At 45.5% G+C, this 21672-nt stretch overlaps 1 protein-coding gene across 1 annotated transcript in view; it reads left to right on the top strand.

Annotated features, from left to right (window-relative positions):
- LOC126456181 (uncharacterized) overlaps positions 1-21672 on the top strand; it is an 83299-nt gene that overhangs the window by 38930 nt on the left and 22697 nt on the right. The window contains exon 2 of the mRNA XM_050091935.1: positions 17826-17986. Within this exon, the coding sequence (XP_049947892.1) occupies positions 17826-17986 (161 nt within the window). The remainder of the gene's footprint in view (positions 1-17825; positions 17987-21672) is intronic.

Genomic DNA, 21672 nt, shown 5'->3' with positions numbered 1-21672 from the left:
TTTTTATTGATTACTTTTTAACAGATCGAAAGTTTAGGGTACGTGTGGGTTCCGTATTGTCTGACGTCTTCCTCCAGGAGAACGGAGTGCCTCAGGGCTCCGTCTTGAGCATAGCCCCTTTTGCCATATCATTCACTCCAATTATGGATTGCATTCCACCTAATGTCTCAGGCTCTCTATTTGTCGATGACTTCGCGATCTACTGCTGTGCCCGGAGAACATGCCTCCTGGAGCGCTGCCTTCAGCGTTGTCTAGACAGCCTATACTCATGGAGTGTGACAAATGGCTTCCAGTTCTCTGAAGAGAAGACGGTTTGCATCAAATTTTGGCGATATAAAGCGTTCCTTCCGCCATCATTACATCTCGGTCCCGTTGTTCTCCCATTCGTGGAAACAACTAAGTTTCTAGGGCTCACACTGGACAGGAAACTTTGTTGGTCTCCGCACGTCTCTTATTTGGCTGCCCGTTGCACACGTTCCCTTAATGTCCTCCGTGTTCTTAGTGGTTCATCTTGGGGAGCAGATCGCACTGTCCTGCTTCGCTTGTATCGGTCCATAGTCCGATCAAAGCTGGATTATGGGAGCCTTGTCTACTTGTCCACTCGGCCATCCCTCTTACGCCGTCTCAACCCACCCCTCTTATCAGTCCCTCTTCGACGATTCTCTCGACCATCAGTATGGCTTGTATGTGTTTGCCCTGCTGCCCCCTGGAGTCCGCTTTCGTCACTTGCTTCGACAATTGGATTTTGCCCTCCTTACCACCTTCAGAGAGGGTGAGAGCCCAACACCATCTTGGCTCCAGGCTCCGGTTCACATTCATCTTGACCTAAGCTCGCTCCTGAAAGAGGGTACTCCGGATGCAGTGTTTTGCTCACGGTTTGTCGAACTTCGTGTGCGACTCGCCAGTAACACCTTTATTTACACTGATGGCTCCAAAACTGACGAAGGTGTCGGCTGTGCCTTTGTTGTTGGGGACGTCACCTTTAAGTACTGGCTCCTCGACCAGTGTTCCAGCTTTACGGCCGAGCTTTTTGCTCTCTATCAGGCCGTTCAGTATGTCCGCCGCCACCGCCATTCTCCATATGTACTCTGCTCTGATTCACTCAGTGCTCTTCAGAGCCTTGGAGCTCCATATCCGGTCCATCCCTTGGTGCAACAGATCCAGCAGTCCCTCCATTCTTCTGCTGCTGATGGCTCTCCTGTCACCTTTTTGTGGGTTCCCGGCCGTGTAGGAGGGCCTGGGAATGAGGCTGCTGATGCTGCAGCCAAGGCTGCAGTCCTCCTGCCTCGGCCAGCCTCCCTTTGTGTCCCATTGTCTGACATTAGTGGGGTTGTTTGTAAGAGGTTTGTCGAATTATGGTGGGATACTTCGCCGTCACTTTAAGAAAATAATCTCCGGGCCAGAAAACCATTCCCAACAGCTTGGACAGCCTCCTCCCGACGCTCTCGGCGAGAGGTCATTTTGGCCAGGTTGCGGATTGGGCATTGCCGATTTAGCCACCGCTACCTGCTATCTGGTGACCCCGCTGCACAGTGCCCTTGTGGTCATGCACTGACAGTGCGCCATGTTTTATTGTCGTGTCCCCATTTTAATCAATCTCGTGTTGTCCTGTCTCTGCCATCTGCCTTACAGGAAATTTTAGCTGATGACGCTCGAGTAGCTGTACGTGTTCTTCGTTTTGTTACTTTGACGGACTTGTCCAAAGACATCTAACTCTTTTAATTATTTTATCTGCGTCTTTGTGAGACCTTTTTGGTGTCCCCTCCCTTCCCCTTGAGTTTTACCAGATTATATGTGCACTTACATCTGTGACTGGGCGCTAATTACCTTAGTAGTTGAGTGCCCTAAAACCCCACAAAAAATAGTTTACACACCAGCGAACGAGAATTCTCCGCTGTATACGGTAGGCTAGCGCAAGCGAACTGCAGTTCGTCTTGTTGGGTTCGCATTAGCTAGCGTTTGCTCACCTCCCGCTGGTTGTCAGTTTTTTAGCAAACCATCAAAGAAAGCTTCGCGTCCTTTCCGCTACGGTCCTAGTAGCACAGAAGTCTTTCACGTCAGCGTCCACCAACTACTCACAAACACTTGAGCAGCTCTGCAAGAAGAATGGGCGATATTGCATCAACATGAGACTTGACATCATTCACAAAATGTCCTGTCCTTTTCAGGCCTGTATTGGCGCCACAGGTGGTCACACCCCACAATGAGCACATTAGCCAGTTGTCAGAAAGTGTGTGCAAATCAGTTAAGTTGGACAAAAGCGAACAACATTTTTGTCAACCTTTATGCACGTTGCAGTGTTTACGTTCTGTATTCTTTACATAGTTTCTACTGTACTATCACCTGTTTATACTGTCTTGTGGAAAAATAAACGCAACCTTGCAAAATTTCGTTTTCTTGGATTAATTTCGGACACCAGTGCATATGCACTCACGAAATTTGTGATCAATAACCCATCTCAATCCGAAAATAATTGAAGGGCATAGCTGCAACACTAGAAGAACGGGTAATCTTCGCTATTCTGTGTTAAATCTGACTTCGGCACAGAAATGGATGAATTATGCTGCCACAAATATCTTCGGTCATTTGTCAAATAGCATTAAGTCTGACAGGTAGTCAACCAAGATTTAAAACCAAATTAAAGGAATTTCTGAATGACAACTCCTATTCAATAGCTGAAGTGTTAGATACGAAGTGGTAACTGAAAACAGATGGTGTAATGAAAACTTATATTAAATGGAACGAGTAGTAACGTAATCTAATGAGGGGTCGACGTGAAAATTCATTCATAAGTAGTGTAATTCTGCTTGCATTTGTACCTATAGCAAATGAAGCTGGAACTCCGAAACCAATGCTTGTTTCATCGCTTGTACTGCATCAAGTTCGTTACATTTCCACCTTTCAGCGAGCATGCGCAGCATTTGTAGTGTTAACGTTTGCAAAAATCTTAAATATTCTTCGTTAGTCCACTGAGCAATGAAGCAAGGCTTTCTATCATATCTTGTGCATGGTAAAGAAACGGAACTGCGTTAGAGATAAATGTCCATGCAGAATAGAATTCTTGTTTCATTAGATTGTCAGTAAATTAGTCTCACTGCAGTTTACATATCTTCTGACTTTGAAACCTTACACATGTCATTCAGTGTGAGGCCAACGACAGCAAACTACAGGGTAAAAAAATATATAATTTTGTAAACATGTTTTTGCATTGTGCAATACTATTAATGTGATTAAGGGAAAGGTCTCAAACGCTTGTTGTTGTTGTGGTGGTGGTGGTGGTGGTGGTGGTGGTGGTGGTGGTGGTGGTGGTGGTCTTCAGTCCTGAGACTGGTTTGATGCAGCTCTCCATGCTACCCTATCCTGTGCAAGCTTCATCATCTCCCACTACTTACTGCAACCCACATCCTTCTGAATCTGCTTAGTGTATTCATCTCTTGGTCTCCCTCTACGATTTTTACCCTCCACGCTGCCCTTCAATGCTAAATTTGTGATCCCTTGATGCCTCAGAACATGTCCTACTAACTGGTCCCTTCTTTTTGTCAAGTTGTGCCACATATTCCTCTTCTCCCCAATTCTCTTCAATACTTCATCATTAGTTATGTGATCTACCCATCTAAGCTCAAGCATTCTTCTGTAGCACCACATTTTGAAAGCTTCTATTCTCATCTTGTCCAAACTATTTGTCGTCCATGTTTCACTTCCATACATGGCTACACTCCATACAAATACTTTCAGAAACGACTTCCTGACACTTAAATCTATACTTGATGTTAACAAATTTCTCTTCTTCAGAAACGCTTTCCTTGCCATTGCCGGTCTACATTTTATGTCCTCTCGTTTCGACCATCATCAGTTATTTTGCCCCCCAAATAGCAAAACTCCTTTACTACTTTGTGTCTCACTTCCTAATCTAATTCCCTCAGCATCACCCGACTTAATTCGACCACATTCCATTATCCTCGTTTTGCTTTTGTTGATGTTCAGCTTATATCCTCCTTTCAACACACTGTCCATTCCGTTCAACTGCTCTTCCAAATCTTTTGCTGTCTCTGATAGAATTACCATGTCATCGGCGAACCTCAAAGTTTTTATTTCTTCTCCATCGATTTTAATACCTACTCCGAATTTTTCTTTTGTTTCCTTCACTGCTTGCTCAATATACAGACTGAATAACATCAGGGATAAGCTACAACCCTGTCTCACTCCCTTCCCAACCACTGCTTCCCTTTCATGCCCCTCGACTCTTATAACTGCCATCTGGTTTCTGTACAAATTGTAAATAGCCTTTTGCTCCCTGTATTTTATCCCTGCCACCTTTAGAATCTGAAAGGGAGTATTCCAGTCAACATTGTCAAAAGCTTTCTCTAAGTCTACAAATGCTAGAAACGTAGGTTTGCCTTTCCTTAATCTTTCTTCTAAGATAAGTCGTAAGGTCAGTATTGCCTCACGTGTTCCAATATTTCTGTGGAATCCAAACTGATCTTCCTCGAGGTCGGCTTCTACCAGTTTTTCCATTTGTATGTAAAGAATTCGTGTTAGTATTTTGCAGCTGTGACTTATTAAACTGATAGTTCGGTAACTTTCACATCTGTCAACACCTGGTTTCTTTGGGATTGAAATTATTATATTCTTCTTGAAGTCTGAGGGTATTTCGCCTGTCTCGTACATCTTGCTCGCCAGATAGTAGAGTTTTGTCAGGACTGGCTCTCCCAAGGCCGTCAGTAGTTCTAATGGAATGTTGTCTACTCCCGGGGCCTTGTTTCGACTCAGGTCTTTCAGTGCTCTGTCAAACTCTTCACGCAGTATCGTATCTCCCATTTCATCTTCATCTACATCCTCTTCCATTTCCATAATATTGTCCTCGAGTACATCGCCCTTGTTTAGACCCTCTATATACTCCTTCCACTTTCTGCTTTCCCTTCTTTGCTTAGAACTGAGTTTCCATCTGAGCTCTTGATATTCATACAAGTGGTTCTCTTTTCTCCAAAGGTATCTTTAATTTTCCTGTAGGCAGTATCTATCTTACCCCTAGTGAGATAAGCCTCTATATCCTTACATTTGTCCTCCAGCCATCCCTGCTTTGCCTGTTGATCTCATTTTTGAGACGTTTGTATTCCTTTTTGCCTGCTTCATTTACGGCATTTTTATATTTTCTCCTTTCATCAATTAAATTCAATATTTCTTCTGTTACCCAAGGATTTATACTAGCCCTTGTCTTTTTTACCTACTTGATCCTCTGCTGCTTTCACTACTTCATCCCTCAAAGCTACCCATTCTTCTTCTACTGTATTTCTTTACCCCGTTTCTGGCAATTGTTCCCTTATGCTCTCCCTGAAACTCTCTACAACCTCTGGTTCTTTCTGTTTATCCAGGTCCCATCTCCTTAAATTCCCACCTTTTTGCAGTTTCTTCAGTTTTAATCTACAGGTCATAACCAATAGATTGTGGTCAGTCCCCATCTGTCTCTGGAAATTTCTTATAATTTAAAACCTGGTTCCTAAATCTCTGTCTTACCATTATATAATCAATCTGATACCTTTTAGTATCTCCAGGATTCTTCCATGTATACAACCTTCTTTCATGATTCTTGAACCAAGTGTTAGCTATGATTAAGTTATGCTCTATGCAAAATTCTACCAGGCGGCTTCCTCTTTCATTTCTTAGCCCCAATCCATATTCACCTACTATGTTTCCTTCTCTCCCTTTTCCTACTCTCGAATTCGTCACCCATGACTTAAATTTTCGTCTCCCTTCACCACCTGAATAATTTCTTTTATCTCATCATACATTTCCTCCCCCCTGCGGGTCCGGGGATTAGAATAGGCCCGAGGTATTCCTGCCTGTCGTAAGAGGAGACTAAAAGGAGTCCCTCCGCCTCAAGGGGGTAGTTAGCGCCTGCGTCCGGAGACAGACGGTTCCACGACCTCTATTAGCTGTCATTTTGCTTTTTCACTTCTCGTTTCTTCCTTCCTTTGGTTGGTTCCTGTCTTTGCTCTTCTCCACCTCACTGTCTTCCTTACTCTTTCCCTTGTCTTCTTCTCCTTGCCTTCTCATTGCCTTCTTCTCCTTGCCTTCTCTGGTCTCCGCCTCGGCGTTTGAGACAGTCTGTCCTCTCTCTCCCTCTCTCTCTTTTCCTATTCCTCTTCTTCCTTCCTCCCTGTGCGCGCCTGAAGGCCGACCCACGCGTTCGCACGCATAGCCGGTGACAGGGTAACGCGTAATCCTCCGCCCTGGGTAGACATGTAATGCACGCACGTACCCCCTGGCAAAGGCCAGGCCCAGGGAGGGGTGATTGCCTGAGCTGATACCTTCTGACCATGCCGATTGTTCCCTCCGTCTGTTTCTCGGGAGGTGTGACCTGAGGTGTAAACATTCACCTAAGGCGGGAGTGCCTTCTGAGAGGGTCCCCACAAGGAAGGAGCGCGCTATCAGAGACGCTGGCAATCATGGGGGATTCCTCCGCAATGGATTTCACTCCATCTCTCTCGACTTCTGCCCAAAAACGGGAACTTGACCAGCCACCAGTGAAAAAAGTACTACCGCCTGCCCCACAGTTCCTCGTCGTTTCTCGATCTGTGGACGGAAAGGATTTTTCCTCTGTCGACCCTTTCGTTATCCAAAAGGGCGTAGATGCCATAGCCGGATCTGTCAAATCTTGTACCAGGATGCGTAACGGTACCTTATTACTAGAAACTGAGAGTGCCTTTCAGGCACAAAAAATACTTCGGGCCACACTCCTGTACACGTTCCCTGTCCGGGTGGAGGCTCACCGAACTTTGAATTCGTCTCGTGGTGTGGTCTATACTAGATCCCTCGACGGATTGACTGACGAGGAGATTCAATCATTCCTCGCTTAGCAGGGCGTGATGGCTGTCCATAGGGTCATGAAAAAGGTCAACAATGACCTTGTACCAACCCGGACACTTTTCTTGACCTTTGATAGTGTTAAGCTGCCATCGCGCATCAAGGCGGGCTATGAGGTTATTTCTGTTCGCCCCTATGTCCATGCGATCTGACCTTCAGCACCACGGTCGTCCGTTCGGCCAGTGCTAAGATCGCGCGGTCGACGTCTCCTCTTCCTCCCATCACCCCACAGACACCAGCCCCTTCCTCAGCTTCTGCTAAGACAAAGACCCAGAAGTCGGATGCACTGGCCTTCAAGAAGGAACCGTCCCATGCAGACTTCCTACGTACCTCGACCTCCCAGCCTTCGACCGGTACTTCCACCAAACGACCTTCCAAGAAGGCTCATAGGAAGCACAGTTCTCCTTCTCCGCCACGGCGCATTTCTTCTCCTGCGCCACCCAGCGGTTGCCGCCCCAGGCCGTCATCCGTTTCGCCTGGCCGCACCGCTGGTAGCCGAACATCTGGCCGTTCACGGGTGGAGGAAGCTCCCCCTCCTGGCCATCTTACCAAGATGGCCGATGAACCTATAGACCCAATGGACGATGACTGTCCGCCTCCTGATAGCGGCGGCAGTGCTCGCTCGAAGCCAGGCCCTCAGCGGCCTTCGAGGTGACCCCTTCTTTCATCTTCCTTTTCTTCTTACGATGGCACTTATTCACTGGAATATTCGCAGCATTCGCTCCAACCGAGAGGACTTGAAGTTGCTGCTCCGCTTGCACCGTCCGCTCGTTGTAGCCCTCCAGGAAACGAAGCTACACCCATGCGATCAAATTGCCTTGGCACACTACACCTCTGTGCGTTTTGACCTACCCCCTGTGGTAGGTATTCCGGCTCATGGAGGGGTTATGTTGCTGGTCCGGGATGATATTTACTACGATCCCATCACATTGCACACAGGCCTGCAGGCAGTTGCCATCCGCATTACTCTCCCCACTTTTACATTTTCCATTTGTACCGTCTACACTCCATCGTCATCTGCCGTTACCAGGGCAGACATGATGCAGCTTATTGCTCAGCTACCTGCCCCATTTTTGTTAACTGGAGACTTCAATACCCACCATCCCCTTTGGGGCTCTCCGGCATCCTGCTCGAGGGGCTCCCTGTTAGCAGACCTTTTCAACCAGCTCAATCTTGTCTGCCTCAATACTGGCGCCCCTACTTTCCTTTCGGACACATCTCACACCTATTCCCATTTAGATCTCTCTATATGTACTACCCAACTTGCACGCCGGTTTGAGTGGTATGCACTTTGATACATATTCGAGCGACCACTTCCTGTGTGTTATCCATCTCTCACTGCTGCTGAATATTCCATCCCTCACCCTACTTCTTCTCCACGTCGCGTACCGGTCCCCTGGTGGACCGCAGCATGCAGAGACGCTTTACGTGCTCGTCGACGTGCTTTACGCACCTTTAAACGCCACCCTACAGTGGCGAATTGTATCACTTATAAACGATTACGTGCACAGTGTCGTTGTATTATTAAAGAAAGCAAGAAAGCCAGCTGGGCTGCTTTCACAAGCACCTTCAACAGTTTTACTCCTTCTTCTGTTGTCTGGGGTAGCCTGCGCCGGCTATCTGGCACTAAGGTCCACTCACCAGTTTCTGGCTTGATGGTCGCGAATGACGTCCTTGTGGCCCCGGAGGATGTCTCCAATGCCTACGGCCGCTTTTTCGCAGAGGTTTCGAGCTCCGCTCATTACCACCCTGCCTTCCTCCCCCGCAAACAGGCAGAGGAGGCTAGGCCACCTAACTTCCGCTCCTCGAATCGTGAAAGTTATAATACCCCATTCACCATGTGGGAACTCGAAAACGCACTTGCCCGGTCACAGTCCTCCGCTCCAGGGCCTGATTCTATTCATATTCAGATGCTGAAGAACCTTTCTCCTGCGGGTAAAGGTTTTCTTCTTCGTACTTACAATCGCATCTGGACTGAGGGACATGTTCCTGCATGCTGGCGCGAGTCTATTGTTGTCCCGATTCCTAAACCGGGGAAGGACAAGCACTTGCCTTCCAGTTATCGACCCATCTCGCTTACCAGCTGTGTCTGTAAAGTGATGGAGCGAATGGTTAACTCTCGTTTGGTTTGGCTGCTCGAGTCTCGACGCCTACTTACCAATGTACAATGTGGATTTCGTAGGCGCCGCTCTGCTGTTGACCATCTGGTTACCTTGGAGAAGGCTTACGACACCTGTTGGAGGGTGGGCATTCTCCGCACCATGCATACATGGGGTCTTCGCGGTCGCCTTCCTCTTTTTATTCGTTCCTTTTTAATGGATCGACAGTTCAGGGTACGTGTGGGTTCTGTCCTGTCACACCTTTCACCAGGAGAATGGGGTGCCACAGGGCTCAGTTTTGAGCGTCGCTCTCTTCGCCATAGCGATCCATCCAATAATGGATTGCCTCCCAGCTGATGTATCAGGCTCCCTTTTCGTGGACGATTTTACCATCTATTGCAGCGCACAGCGTACACATGTCCTGGAGCGCTGTCTTCAGCGTTCTCTTGACCGTCTTTACTCCTGGAGTGTCGCCAATGGCTTCCGTTTTTCTGCCGAGAAGACGGTCTGTATTAACTTCTGGCGCTACAAAGTTTCTCCCACCGTCCTTAAGACTCGGTCCCGTTGCTCTCCCATTCGTGGAGACAACAAAATTTTTAGGTCTTACATTTGACAGGAAACTTAGCTGGTCTCCACATGTGTCATATTTGGCTGCCTGTTGTACCCGTTCTTTGAATGTCCTCCGTGTTCTCAGTGGTATGTCGTGGGGAGCGGATCGAACCGTCCTACTTCGTCTATATCGGTCGATCGTCCGCTCCAAGCTGGATTATGGGAGCTTCGTATACTCTTCTGCACGGCCATCCATCTTACGCCGCCTCAACTCCATACAACATCGGGGTTTACGACTTGCGATCGGAGCGTTTTATACTAGTCCCATAGAGCGTCTTCATGCTGACGCTGGCGAATTGCCACTCACCTAGCGGCGCGATATACTGCTTTGTCGGTATGCCTGTCGGCTACTGTCAATGCCCGACCACACGTCTTATCGTTCCTTTTTTGACGACTCTCTCGACCGTCAATACAGGTTGTATGTGTCTGCCCTGCTACCCCCTGGAGTTCGCTTTCGTCGCCTCCTTCAACACCTTAATTTTTCACTCCCTGCAACCTTTCGGGTGGGCGAGAGCCACACGCCACCTTGGCTCCAGGCTCAGGTTCGCGTTCACCTTGACCTCAGCTCGCTCCCAAAAGAGGTTACCCCCGGTTCGGTCTACTACTCCCGTTTTGTCGAACTTCGTTCGAAGTTCATTAATATGACCTTCATTTATACAGATGGCTCAAAGACCAATGATGGGGTCGGGTGTTCATTTATTGTCGGGGCACAAAGTTTCAAACACCGGCTCCATGGCCATTGTTCGGTCTTCACAGCTGAGCTCTTTGCCCTCTACCAGGCTGTTCTTTACATCTGCCGCCACCGACATACTGCTTATGTCATCTGCTCTGATTCCCTGAGCGCCATCCAGAGCCTCAGTGATCCGTATCCGGTTCACCCTTTCGTGCACCGGATCCAACGCTCTCTTCAGCAGCTGGTGGACGCCGGTTCTCCGGTTAGCTTTATGTGGGTTCCTGGCCATGTCGGTATCCCTGGGAACAAAGCTGCAGATGCCGCGGCCAAGGCTGCGGTCCTCCAGCCTCGGACAGCTTCTTGTTGTGTCCCTTCGTCGGATTGTAGCAGGGTAATTTGTCGGCGCATTTTATCGCTGTGGCATGCCGATTGGGCTGCACTTACGGACAACAAGCTTCGGGGCTTGAAACCTCTTCCTGCGGTTTGGACGTCCTCCTCCCGCCCTTCTCGGCGGGAGGAGGTCGTTTTGGCCCGGTGACGCATTGGCCACTGCCGGTTCAGCCATCGCCATCTGCTGACGGCTGCGCCGGCGCCGTTCTGCCCATGTGGGCAATTGCTGACGGTCCGCCACATTTTAACGTCCTGTCTGGATTTTAACACACTGCGTTTTGATCTTGGCCTGCCGTGTACTCTAGATGCCATTTTAGCAGATGACCCACGAGCAGCTGCTCGCGTTCTTCGTTTTATCAATTTGACAAACCTCTCTAAGGACATTTGATTATGCTGTTTTTTAAATTCTATGCCTGTCAGTCTGTCTTTTATCGTGTTTTCCCTTTTAGTTGTTGTTTTAAACTTGTGCCTCGCGGTGCATTCTTAACGTAGTCTGGGCGCTAATGACCATTGAAGTTGTGCGCCCTAAAACCACAAAAAAAAAAAAAAAATACATTTCCTCAGTTTCTTCACCTGCAGAGCTAGTTGGCATATAAACTTGTTCTACTGTAGTAGGCATGGGCTTCGTGTCTATCTTGGCCACAATAATGCGTTCACTATGCTGTTTGTAGTAGCTTACGCACACTTCTATTTTTTTATTCATTATTAAACCTACTCCTGCATTACCCCTATTTGATTTTGTATTTATAACCCTGCATTCACCTGACCAAAAGTCTTGTTCCTCCTGCCACCGAACTTCACTAATTCCCACTACATCTAACTTCAACCTATCCATTTCCCTTCTTAAATTTTCTAATCCACCTGCACGGTTAAGGGATCTGACGTTCCACGCTACGATCCGTAGAATGCCAGTTTTCTTTTTCCTGATAAAGACATCCTCTTGAGTAGTCCCCGCCCGGAGATCCGAATGGGGGACTAGTTTACCTCCAGAATATTTTACCCAATATGACGCCAGCATCATTTAACCATACAGTAAAGCTACATGCCCTCGGGAAAAATTACGGCCGTAGTTTCCCCTTGCTTTCAGCCGTTCGCAGTACCAACACAGCATGGCCGTTTTGGTTAATGTTGCAAGGCCAGGTCAGTCAACGCTTAGACCCCGTTAAATGCATACTTTGTTGTAACACATACACTATGTGATCAAAAGCATCCGTACACCCCAGAACATGTTTTTCATATTAGGTGCCTTGTGCTGCCATCTACTGCCAGGTACTCGATATCAGCTACGTTAGTAGTCATTAGACATCGTGAGAGAACAGAATGGGGGCGCTCCGCAGAGTTCATGGATTTCGAAAGTGGTCAGGTGATTGGGTGTCACTTGTGTCATATGTCTGTACGCGAGATTTCCACACTCCTAAATATCCCTAGGTCTACTGTTTCCGATGTGACAGTGAAATGGAAACGTGGAGGGACACGTGCAGCACAAAAGTGTACAGGCCGACCTCGTCTGTTGAGTGACACAGACTGCCGACAGTTGAAGAGTGTCATAATATGTAATAGGGAGAGATCTATCCAGACCATCACACAGGAATTCCAAACTGCATCAGAATCCACTGCAAGTACTATGACAGCTAGGTGGGAGGTGAGAAAACTTGAATTTCATGGTCGAGTGGCTGCTCATAAGCCACACATCACGCTGGTAAATGCCAAATGACGCGTCTCTTGGTGTAAGGACCGTAAACATTGGACGATTGAACAGCGGAAAAACGTTCTGTGGAGTGACGGTACATGTGGCACCCAATGGCAGGGTGTGGGTATGGCGAATGCCTGGTGAACGCCATCTGCCAGTTTGTAGTGCCAACAGTAAAATTCGGAGTAGGTAGTAGTATGGTCTGGTCGTGCTTTTCGTGGTGGGGGCTTGCACCCCTTGTTTTGCGTGGCACTATCACAGCACAGGTCCGCATTGATCTTTTAAGCACCTTCTACCTTCAACTGTTGAAGAGCAATTCGGGGATGGCGACTGCGTCTTTCAACACGATCGAGCACCTGTTCGTAATGGTTACAGGACAATAACATCCCTGTAATAGACTGGCCTACACAGTCGTGAACTCAATCCTATGGAACACCTTTGCGATGTTTTGGAACGCCGACTTCATTCCAGGCCTCACAGACCGACATCGATACATCTCCTCAGTGCAGCCATTCCCCAAGAAACCTTCCAGCACCTGATTGAACGTATGCCTGAGAGGGTGGAAGCCAACACGATACTGAATTCCAGCATTATCGATGGAGGGCGCCACGAACCTTTGTCATTTTCAGCATGGTGTCCGGATATTTCTGATTACATAGTGTATGTAAGCAACTTTTTATAGTAATAATAGCCTAATCTGTGTAACATACAGTCCTGCTCTTCTAAGAGTAGCGTATCTGCTTGTTTTCGCGGAATATTTCTCACTAGTAACGCTCAGTTCTTCGGGAATAACCAAACATAAAAAAAAAATGTTACTTGAACGATTCCACTTACGAAAGAAGTGCGATACTTTCAAACTTCAGATTACGATTGGATCGATTAGTACACCTGTAAACGACGCAAACTGGCATTTTTGGCTAAACAGCTACGTCTACACACAATCAAAGCCCCAGAGGATCGATAGATACCCTCAATGTCGAAACTGGGCACAAGCACATCTAATGACATCACGGGGAAGTATTATCGCGGTGAAACATGGTGTAAATGCGATGAACCTAATGTTTTGGGCTAATTAAGAAGGCAGACACAGGCTTAAAGTTTGTGACACAATGACAACACTCTTCTTTTTTCGCCTCCATGGCTCTATTTGTTTCTGATGGTTGCTGCCCTTAAAGGGTTGTAATATCAAAGTTTTACATTGACCCAAACTCTATAGTGTAGTATCTAGTGTGCCGATTATTAACATAATAATAAACTCCGTGGAGGCCCGGGAAAAGAATAGGCCTCCGGTATGTTCTGCCAGTCGTAAAAGGCGACGAGAAGAACAAACCACTAATAGGGCTAAACCCCGTTTTAGTGTGATTAGTTGGCTCAGGACAGAACTAATGAAGCCTCGGACAAGCGCTGTCACGGTCGGGGACGACGCTTGAACCCTATCCCTATGCCCGTCCACAATGGTAACAACACTGCTAGCCACACGGAAAATGATTTAAATCCAAATAGAGGTGTTTTACAGGATATGCTTCCTGCAGCCACTCTAGAAGGAAAACAGAGACCGAGGATGAGATGGTCAGATGAAGTTAACTGACACCTCATGTTCTGTTATTACCAAGCAACAAACTTAGGAACCAACACAACTGGATACAGATCACAAGTATACACAACATTTATTACCAGATACTCAGAATTAAAATTTTTAACAGAACGACGACCAGCTAATCAAGAATTAGAAAACATCAAACAACAAGTACAACAAATACTGGAACAAAACAATGTACAATCAAAAGAAGAAGAAAATACAGTAATGGACTCAAACATCCCAGAGCAAACAAATCAAGAACAACACGCATCAATTAAACAATCAGGGGAAAACGAAATCTTAAGACAGCCACCAGAACAAGCACAAATAGAACACGAAGTGACACACATGTTAGATATAGAAGAAAAATTTCAGCTGACATATATAGAATACAAAGACACAAATACAGACATTAGACCATTCTTGCATAGACTGCCAAATAACCCACAAGTCGAAACAACAATAAAAACTATCAACACAATCATACACAACTATGGAAGAGTTAAAACTGCTGGTTTATATAGGAGCACTCACTACACTAAATATACACACTAGGCAGAGGTCAGAACCAACCAACACACAGAAGAAACCCACAAAACCAGCATGGCAATACAGGCTACAGATCAAAATAGAAAAACTGAGAAAAGACATCGGACAGCTAACACAATTTATAAGAAATGAAATCTCGGAAAAAAAAACGAAAAAGGTTAGGTAAAATCTCACAACAAGAAGCGACAGAGCAATTAGACGAAAAGAAGCAGAAATTACAAGCATTCGCCAGACGACTCAGAAGATACAAAAAAAGTGAAAATAGAAGGAAACAAAACCAAACATTCAACACAAACCAAAAGAAATTTTACCAGACAATAGATAACACACACATTGAAATAAACAATCCACCAAACATAACAGACATTCAACATTTCTGGAGCAACATATGGTCAAACCCGGTACAACGTAAGACATGCACGGTGGATACAAGATATACATACAAGATGATATCGCAAATGCCTGAAGTGTTAATTTTGCAACATGAAGTCATCCAAGCAATTAATTCTATGCACAATTGGAAAGCCCCTAGAAAAGATAAAATAGCAAATTTCTGGTTAAATAAGTTCACCTCAACACATTCACATCTAACTAAATTATTTAACAGCTACATTGCAGACCCACACACATTCCCTGATAAACTTACACATGGAATAACTTATCTGAAACCTAAAGATCAAGCAGACACAGCGAACCCAGCTAAATATCGCCCCATAACATGCCTACCAACAATATACAAAATACTAACTTCAGTTATTACACAGAAATTGACACATACAACACTGAACAAAATTATAAATGAAGAACAAAAAAGCTGTTGCAAAGGAGCACGAGGACGTAAAGTCCAACTGATAATACATGCAGAGGTGACATATCAAGCTAAAACTAAACAAAGGTCGCTACACTACATATACATTGATTACCAAAAAGCTTTTGATAGTGTACCCCACTCATGGTTACTACAAGTATTGGAAATATACAAAGTAGATCCTAAATTGATACAATTCCTAAACATAGTAATGAAAAATTGGAAAACCATACTTAATATCCAAACAAATTCAAATAATATCACATCACAGCCAATATAGATTAAGTGTGGAATATACCACGGAGACTCATTAAGCCCTTTCTGGTTTTGCATTGCTCTGAACCCACTATCCAACATGTAAATAATACAAATTATAGATACAATATTACTGGAACATACCCACACAAAATTAGACATTCGCTGTACATGGATGATCTAAAACTATTGGCAGCAACAAATCAACAACTCAACCAATTACTAAAGATAACAGAAGTATTCAGCAATGATATAAATATGGCTTTTGGAACAGACAAATGTAAGAAAAATAGCATAGTCAAGGGAAAACGCACTAAACAAGATGATTGCATATTGGATAACCACAGCGACTGCATAGAAGCGATGGAAAAAACAGATGCCTATACATATCTAGGATACAGACAAAACATAGGAATAGGTAATACAAATATTAAAGAAGAACTAAAAGAAAAATATAGACAAAGACTAACAAAAATACTGGAAACAGAATTGACAGCAAGAAACAAGACAAAAGCTATAAATACTTACGCTATACCAATATTGACCTACTCATTTGGAGTAGTGAAATGGAGTAACACAGACCTAGAAGCACTCAATACACTTACAAGATCACAATGCCACAAATATAGAATACATCACATACATGCAGCAACAGAAAGATTCACATTAAGCAGAAAGGATGGAGGAAGGGGATTTATCAACATAAAAAACCTACATTATGGACAGGTAGACAATTTAAGAAAATTCTTTATAGAACGAGCAGAAACTAGCAAAATACACAAAGCAATCACTCATATAAATACATCGGCTACACCATTGCAATTTCATAACCACTTCTAGAACCCTTTAGATCACATAACATCAACAGATATGAAGAAAGTAAATTGGAAGAAGAAAACACTACATGGCAAGCACCCGTATCATCTAACACAGCCACACATCGATCAAGACGCATCCAACACATGGCTAAGAAAAGGCAATATATACAGTGAGACAGAAGGATTCATGATTGCAATACAGGATCAAACAATAAACACCAGATATTACAGCAAGCATATTATTAAAGATCCCAATACCACAACGGATAAATGCAGACTTTGTAAACAACAAATAGAAACATTAGACCACATCACAAGCGGATGTACAATACTAGCAAATACAGAATACCCCAGAAGACATGACAATGTCGCAAAAATAATACATCAACAGCTTGCCTTACAACATAAACTTTTAGAACAACACGTTCCTACATACAAGTATACACCACAAAATGTACTGGAGAATGATGAATACAAATTATACTGGAACAGAACCATTATAACAGATAAAACAACGCCACATAACAAACCTGACATCATACTCACCAATAAAAAGAAGAAATTAACACAACTAATCGAAATATCCATACCCAATACAACAAATATACAAAAGAAAACAGGAGAAAAAATTGAAAAATGCATCCAATTGGCTGAGGAAGTCAAGGACATGTGGCATCAGGATAAAGTTGACGTTATACCAATTATACTATCAACTACAGGAGTCATACCACACAATATCCACCAGTACATCAATACAATACAATACAGCTACATCCAAACTTATATATACAATTACAGAAATCCGTAATCATTGATACATGTTCAATTACCCGAAAGTTCCTAAATGCAATATAACATATACCGTACAGTTAAAAGGAAGTGACGCTTGATCAAGGTCCGCGTCACTCCATTTTTAACCGGACTTAATGTCTGAGAAAGTGAAGGAAATAATAATAATAATAATAATAATAATAATAATAATAATAATAATAATAATGCCATTGTTCCGCTCCTTGTAGTCAGTCATGTGCAGTTGGCACCCTATTTACGAGAAACCACTGAGGGCTATGGTGGGACAAAGCCTCTCCGTCATTTGTAGATCCCCAGTTTCATACATACATACATACATACATACATGGGTTTAACTGACCTTTTTCAGTAGAACTCTTGGCGAGCTATTCAGAACTGTGATCGTAATTTTGCAAAATGGCAAATAATTTTTTAAAGGATAAACATTTCTGTGAGTACTATTTTCTTCATATAATTTTAAAGAATTGTTTAAATTTTGTACAGACAATTCTAGAACTACAGGATATCAAGAGCTCTGGAAAAGGTACATTTCTCGAACACAGAGTGCCAATGTCACCAGATATTGGTTTGTGTTCGTTTCTATTTGCTCCATTGCAAACCAGGCTTAAGAGTAGCTGTAGTGTGTGGGAGTAGTGGTAGTGGAGTACACGTGATGAGACTGATGTGTAGTGATGTTGGCAGCATGCTGGATGCACAGAGCCTCCTGATGGCGAGCCGCGTCAACAGAGCCTGGTTGAGTCTGAGCCGCGAGGCACTGCTGCAGGCGCATGACTACAGAGACACCTGGTGGCTGGACGCCCCCAACTGGAAGCACCTCTCCCAGCTGTCGGCGATCCTCGCTGGTAAAGTATCGCAGTCACACCCATATAGTAGAAATAGCTCTGGAGTGAGCATTCAGATACACAGAAGAGATCCCATACATTCTTCCAAGAAAATGGGGTGCCCCAGGGCTCTGTGCTAAGCGTTGCACTGTTTGCCATTGCTATAAATCCAATTTGGATTCTCCTTTCTGATGTCTTGGGATCCCTCTTTGTCAACGATTTTGGGATCTACTGCAGCTCTCAACAGACCAGCTTTCTTGAACGAAGTCTTAAAGGACGACTCAATCGCCTCCACTCATGCAGCATCGAAACGGGCTTCTGCTTTTCTCCCAGTAAGACCATCTGTGTAAATATTTGGCCTCATATGGAGTTCTAACCTCCCTGGCTACATCTGTTCCCTTCTGGCCTTTCGTTCAGACGTCCCCAAATTCTTGGGACTTACATTTGACAGAAAACTGTTCTGGTCTTCCCACATTTCATATCTTTCGGCTCACTGTCTGTGATCCCTCAACACCCTCCATGTTCTGAGTGGTACCTCCTGGGGAGCGGACAGAGTGGTCCTCCTCCGTCTATATCGCGGGTTAGTGTGCTCGATATTGGACCATAGAAGCATAGTTTAATCCTCTGCACGGCTGTCTATTCTTCAGGGTCAAGATTCTGTCCACCACCGTGGATTGCATTTAGCGTCTAGAGCTTTTTACATTAGCCCCTTGGAGAGCCTTTACACTGATAATGCTGAACCTCTGCTGTCCAATCAGCTCGCTTTCCTTCAGAGTCATGTCTTCCATGCCTGCTCATCAGACCTATGCCCTTTTTTTCGACTCCTACTTGGATTTAGGGTATGCAGGTGGTCCTTCCTCTCTACTACCTCTGGGAGTCCACTTCCGTCAAATGCTACACTCACTTTTCTTCCAATTTCCTAAAACTTTCTTGACAAATGGGGGTATGACGCCACCTTGGCTTCGCCCCTGGACCTACCTTCTGTGACCTTTGTCAGCTTCCCAAAGATAGTACCCCCCCTAGTTTATGAACGGGCATATGGGGGCCATATGGGGACGCCTTATGTGGTGCATGAGTGCCCTTAGATTCGATCTTTTGAATCTCTTGTAATGGCTTTGCATCTCCACTTGGGATTCAACTATTTGGGCGAGGACACTTTCTGGGGTATTCCACCTTCTTCTGTTATCTCCTGTCCTCTTTCGCCCCATAACTATATTTGGTTTCTCTGCACCCAGTATCCAGTACTGTAGCCAGTCTGTTGTGGTGGGGCCATCATGTACCAATTTGGTACCTCTGACAACATAGGGATCACACTGCTGATGCCTGAGCTGTAAACTCCCCATGTATGCCAAGGAGTAGATGCTTGTCTTCCTGGGGAATCATGCCAGGTGGCGTTTGCTGGGGATGGGTGGCGCCCAAGGGGAGAGCCCCTGATTGGAGTGGGTGGCATCAGGGTGGATGACCCGTGATGAAGCAGCCTGTAATCTCCGCTGGGGACTGTATGGCGCAAACAGTCTCTAAGAAGGGCAAGATAGAGTACAATGCTGACAGACATGACCCTAAATCGTTTCCCTCCATCGCTACACCATGGGAGGAACAAAGGGCTACCGAAAGGAGAGAGCCATATTCGCCTCAGTATTTAGTCTGTAGCAGAGTGGATGGGGACTCCTTTCTACCTAAGAAGCCTCAATTTTTTGTTGAACATATTGAGGATAAGTTTGGGGAAGTGACAGCACTATCAAAGATGAGAAGTGGTGCAGTCTTGATTCAGACAGCATTCCCAGCCCAATCCTGGGCATTACTCGTTTGTAACAGGCTGGGTGATATTTCTGTTTCCGTCACTCCCCATAAAGGCCTCAACATGGTCCAGGGGATTATTTTCCATCGCGACCTCCTCTTGCACTCTGACGACGAGCTCCGCGACACTCTTGAACAGTGGATGTTCATTTCATCCAGCGTGTTTACAGGGGACCCAAAGACAACAGGGTTGCTACTGGTGCCTTCATCTTTGCCTTTGAGGAAGATTCATTGCCTGAAAAGGTCGTGATGGTTCACCACTGTGACGTTAAACCATACGTCCCTCCCCCTATGTGGTGCTTTAAGTGCTGGAAATTCAGGCTCACGCGTTCCTGCTGCACTTCCAGCGCCACACGTCAAGACTGTGGACATCCACTGCATCCAGATACTCCATGTGCGCCTCCTCCCACTTGTATCAACTGTGGAGAGCAGCACTCCGCCTGCTTGTCAGACTGCACAATACTCCAACACGAGCAGAAAATCGTGGAGTAAAAGACCCTGGACCGGTTGACTTAACAAGAGGCTAAATGTAAATTTCAACTATTACACCCCGTTTGGTTGACATCCACATATACTGCAGCTACATTACCATCGCCATCACAAGTACCACTCATACCACACTCTGTGCCATGAAGAGTAGACCCTCTGGGCTTCAAGAATACATCTGCCCCCTTGGTGGTAGGGGAAAATCTCCTTCTGTTGTTCTCAAAGTACCTACTTTGAGAGCAAACGTCCCCCAAATGCAGGGGATATCAGCCCCCTCCCCCATGCCGAAGAAGCAACAGCCTCCTCTGGTTTCTCTCGTGTGGAAGGGGTCCCTTGGGTACTTCTTTCCCAAGGTCTCCACTAATGCCACAGCAGACTCTCAGAAGTGGCTAAAGAAGCCAAAAGCTGCTGGACAAAGAGCTTCAAGGTCTTCCTTCATGCCTAAACAGCCCCTAAACAGAAGTGAGGGGGCAAGCAAACAAAGAAGTCTGCTAAGAAAAAGGACCCTTCAGTGGCCCCAACGCCACTACTTCGTACAATTCTGCACCTGCAGATGAGGGGGAGATCTCAGTTTAGGACCTGGGTCTCACTGATGCCTCATCCACAATAGGAATGAATACAAATAATTGGTGCCAGCAGGTGACCCTGAGGCGTAACCTGCATCCTTGCATGCTTCATGCCTTCCCAGACTCTTGACAACGTCATCCTCCAGCGAAATTGCGGCGGTTTTTTCCACCACTAGGCTGAGTTATGGCAAAAGTTAAGCTTTCACCTGCTTTCTGCATTGCCCTCCAGAAAACCTGGTTCCCGGTAATGTGGACCCCCTGCCCTCCACACCACTGTAGTGACTATAATAGTGCTTCTGGTGGAGTAAGCGTTTGTGTCCTAAACGCAATCTGTAGTAAACCTGTGCCTGTTCAAACCCCTATTGAAGCTGTGGCTGTCAGGATAAGGACGACACACGAAATAATTGTTTGCAATGTATATCTTTCTCCAGATGGTGCAGTACTCATTAACCTATTGGCTGCACTGACTGATCAACCTTTCCTACTTATGGGAGATTTTAACGTGTATAACCCTTGTGTGGTGGTGCCATGCTTACTGGCTGAGGTAGGGAGGCGAAAATGTACTGTCACAACTCGACCTCTGCCATTTCATGTGGCTCACGACACTTATTCGACCATTGATTTATCCCTCCACAGCCCAGGACTTCTCCGGTCTGTCCACTGGAGAGCCCACGATGACTTGTGTGGTAATGACTACATTCCCATCTTCCTGTCACTTCCCCAGCGCCATTCCCCTGGACGCCTACTAAGGTGGGCTTTAAACAAGGGAGACTGGGAAGCTTTCACCTACGCTGTCACGGTTGAAACTCCCCCACATGGTACCATCGATGCAGTATTAGAGCGGGTCACTAGAACGAT

This window comes from Schistocerca serialis, chromosome 2, assembly GCF_023864345.2.
Source record: "Schistocerca serialis cubense isolate TAMUIC-IGC-003099 chromosome 2, iqSchSeri2.2, whole genome shotgun sequence".
In the NCBI taxonomy this organism is placed as follows: domain Eukaryota; kingdom Metazoa; phylum Arthropoda; class Insecta; order Orthoptera; family Acrididae; genus Schistocerca; species Schistocerca serialis.
The sequence above is the reverse complement of the archived record's forward strand: the minus strand, read 5'-3'. Positions and strand labels throughout refer to the sequence as shown.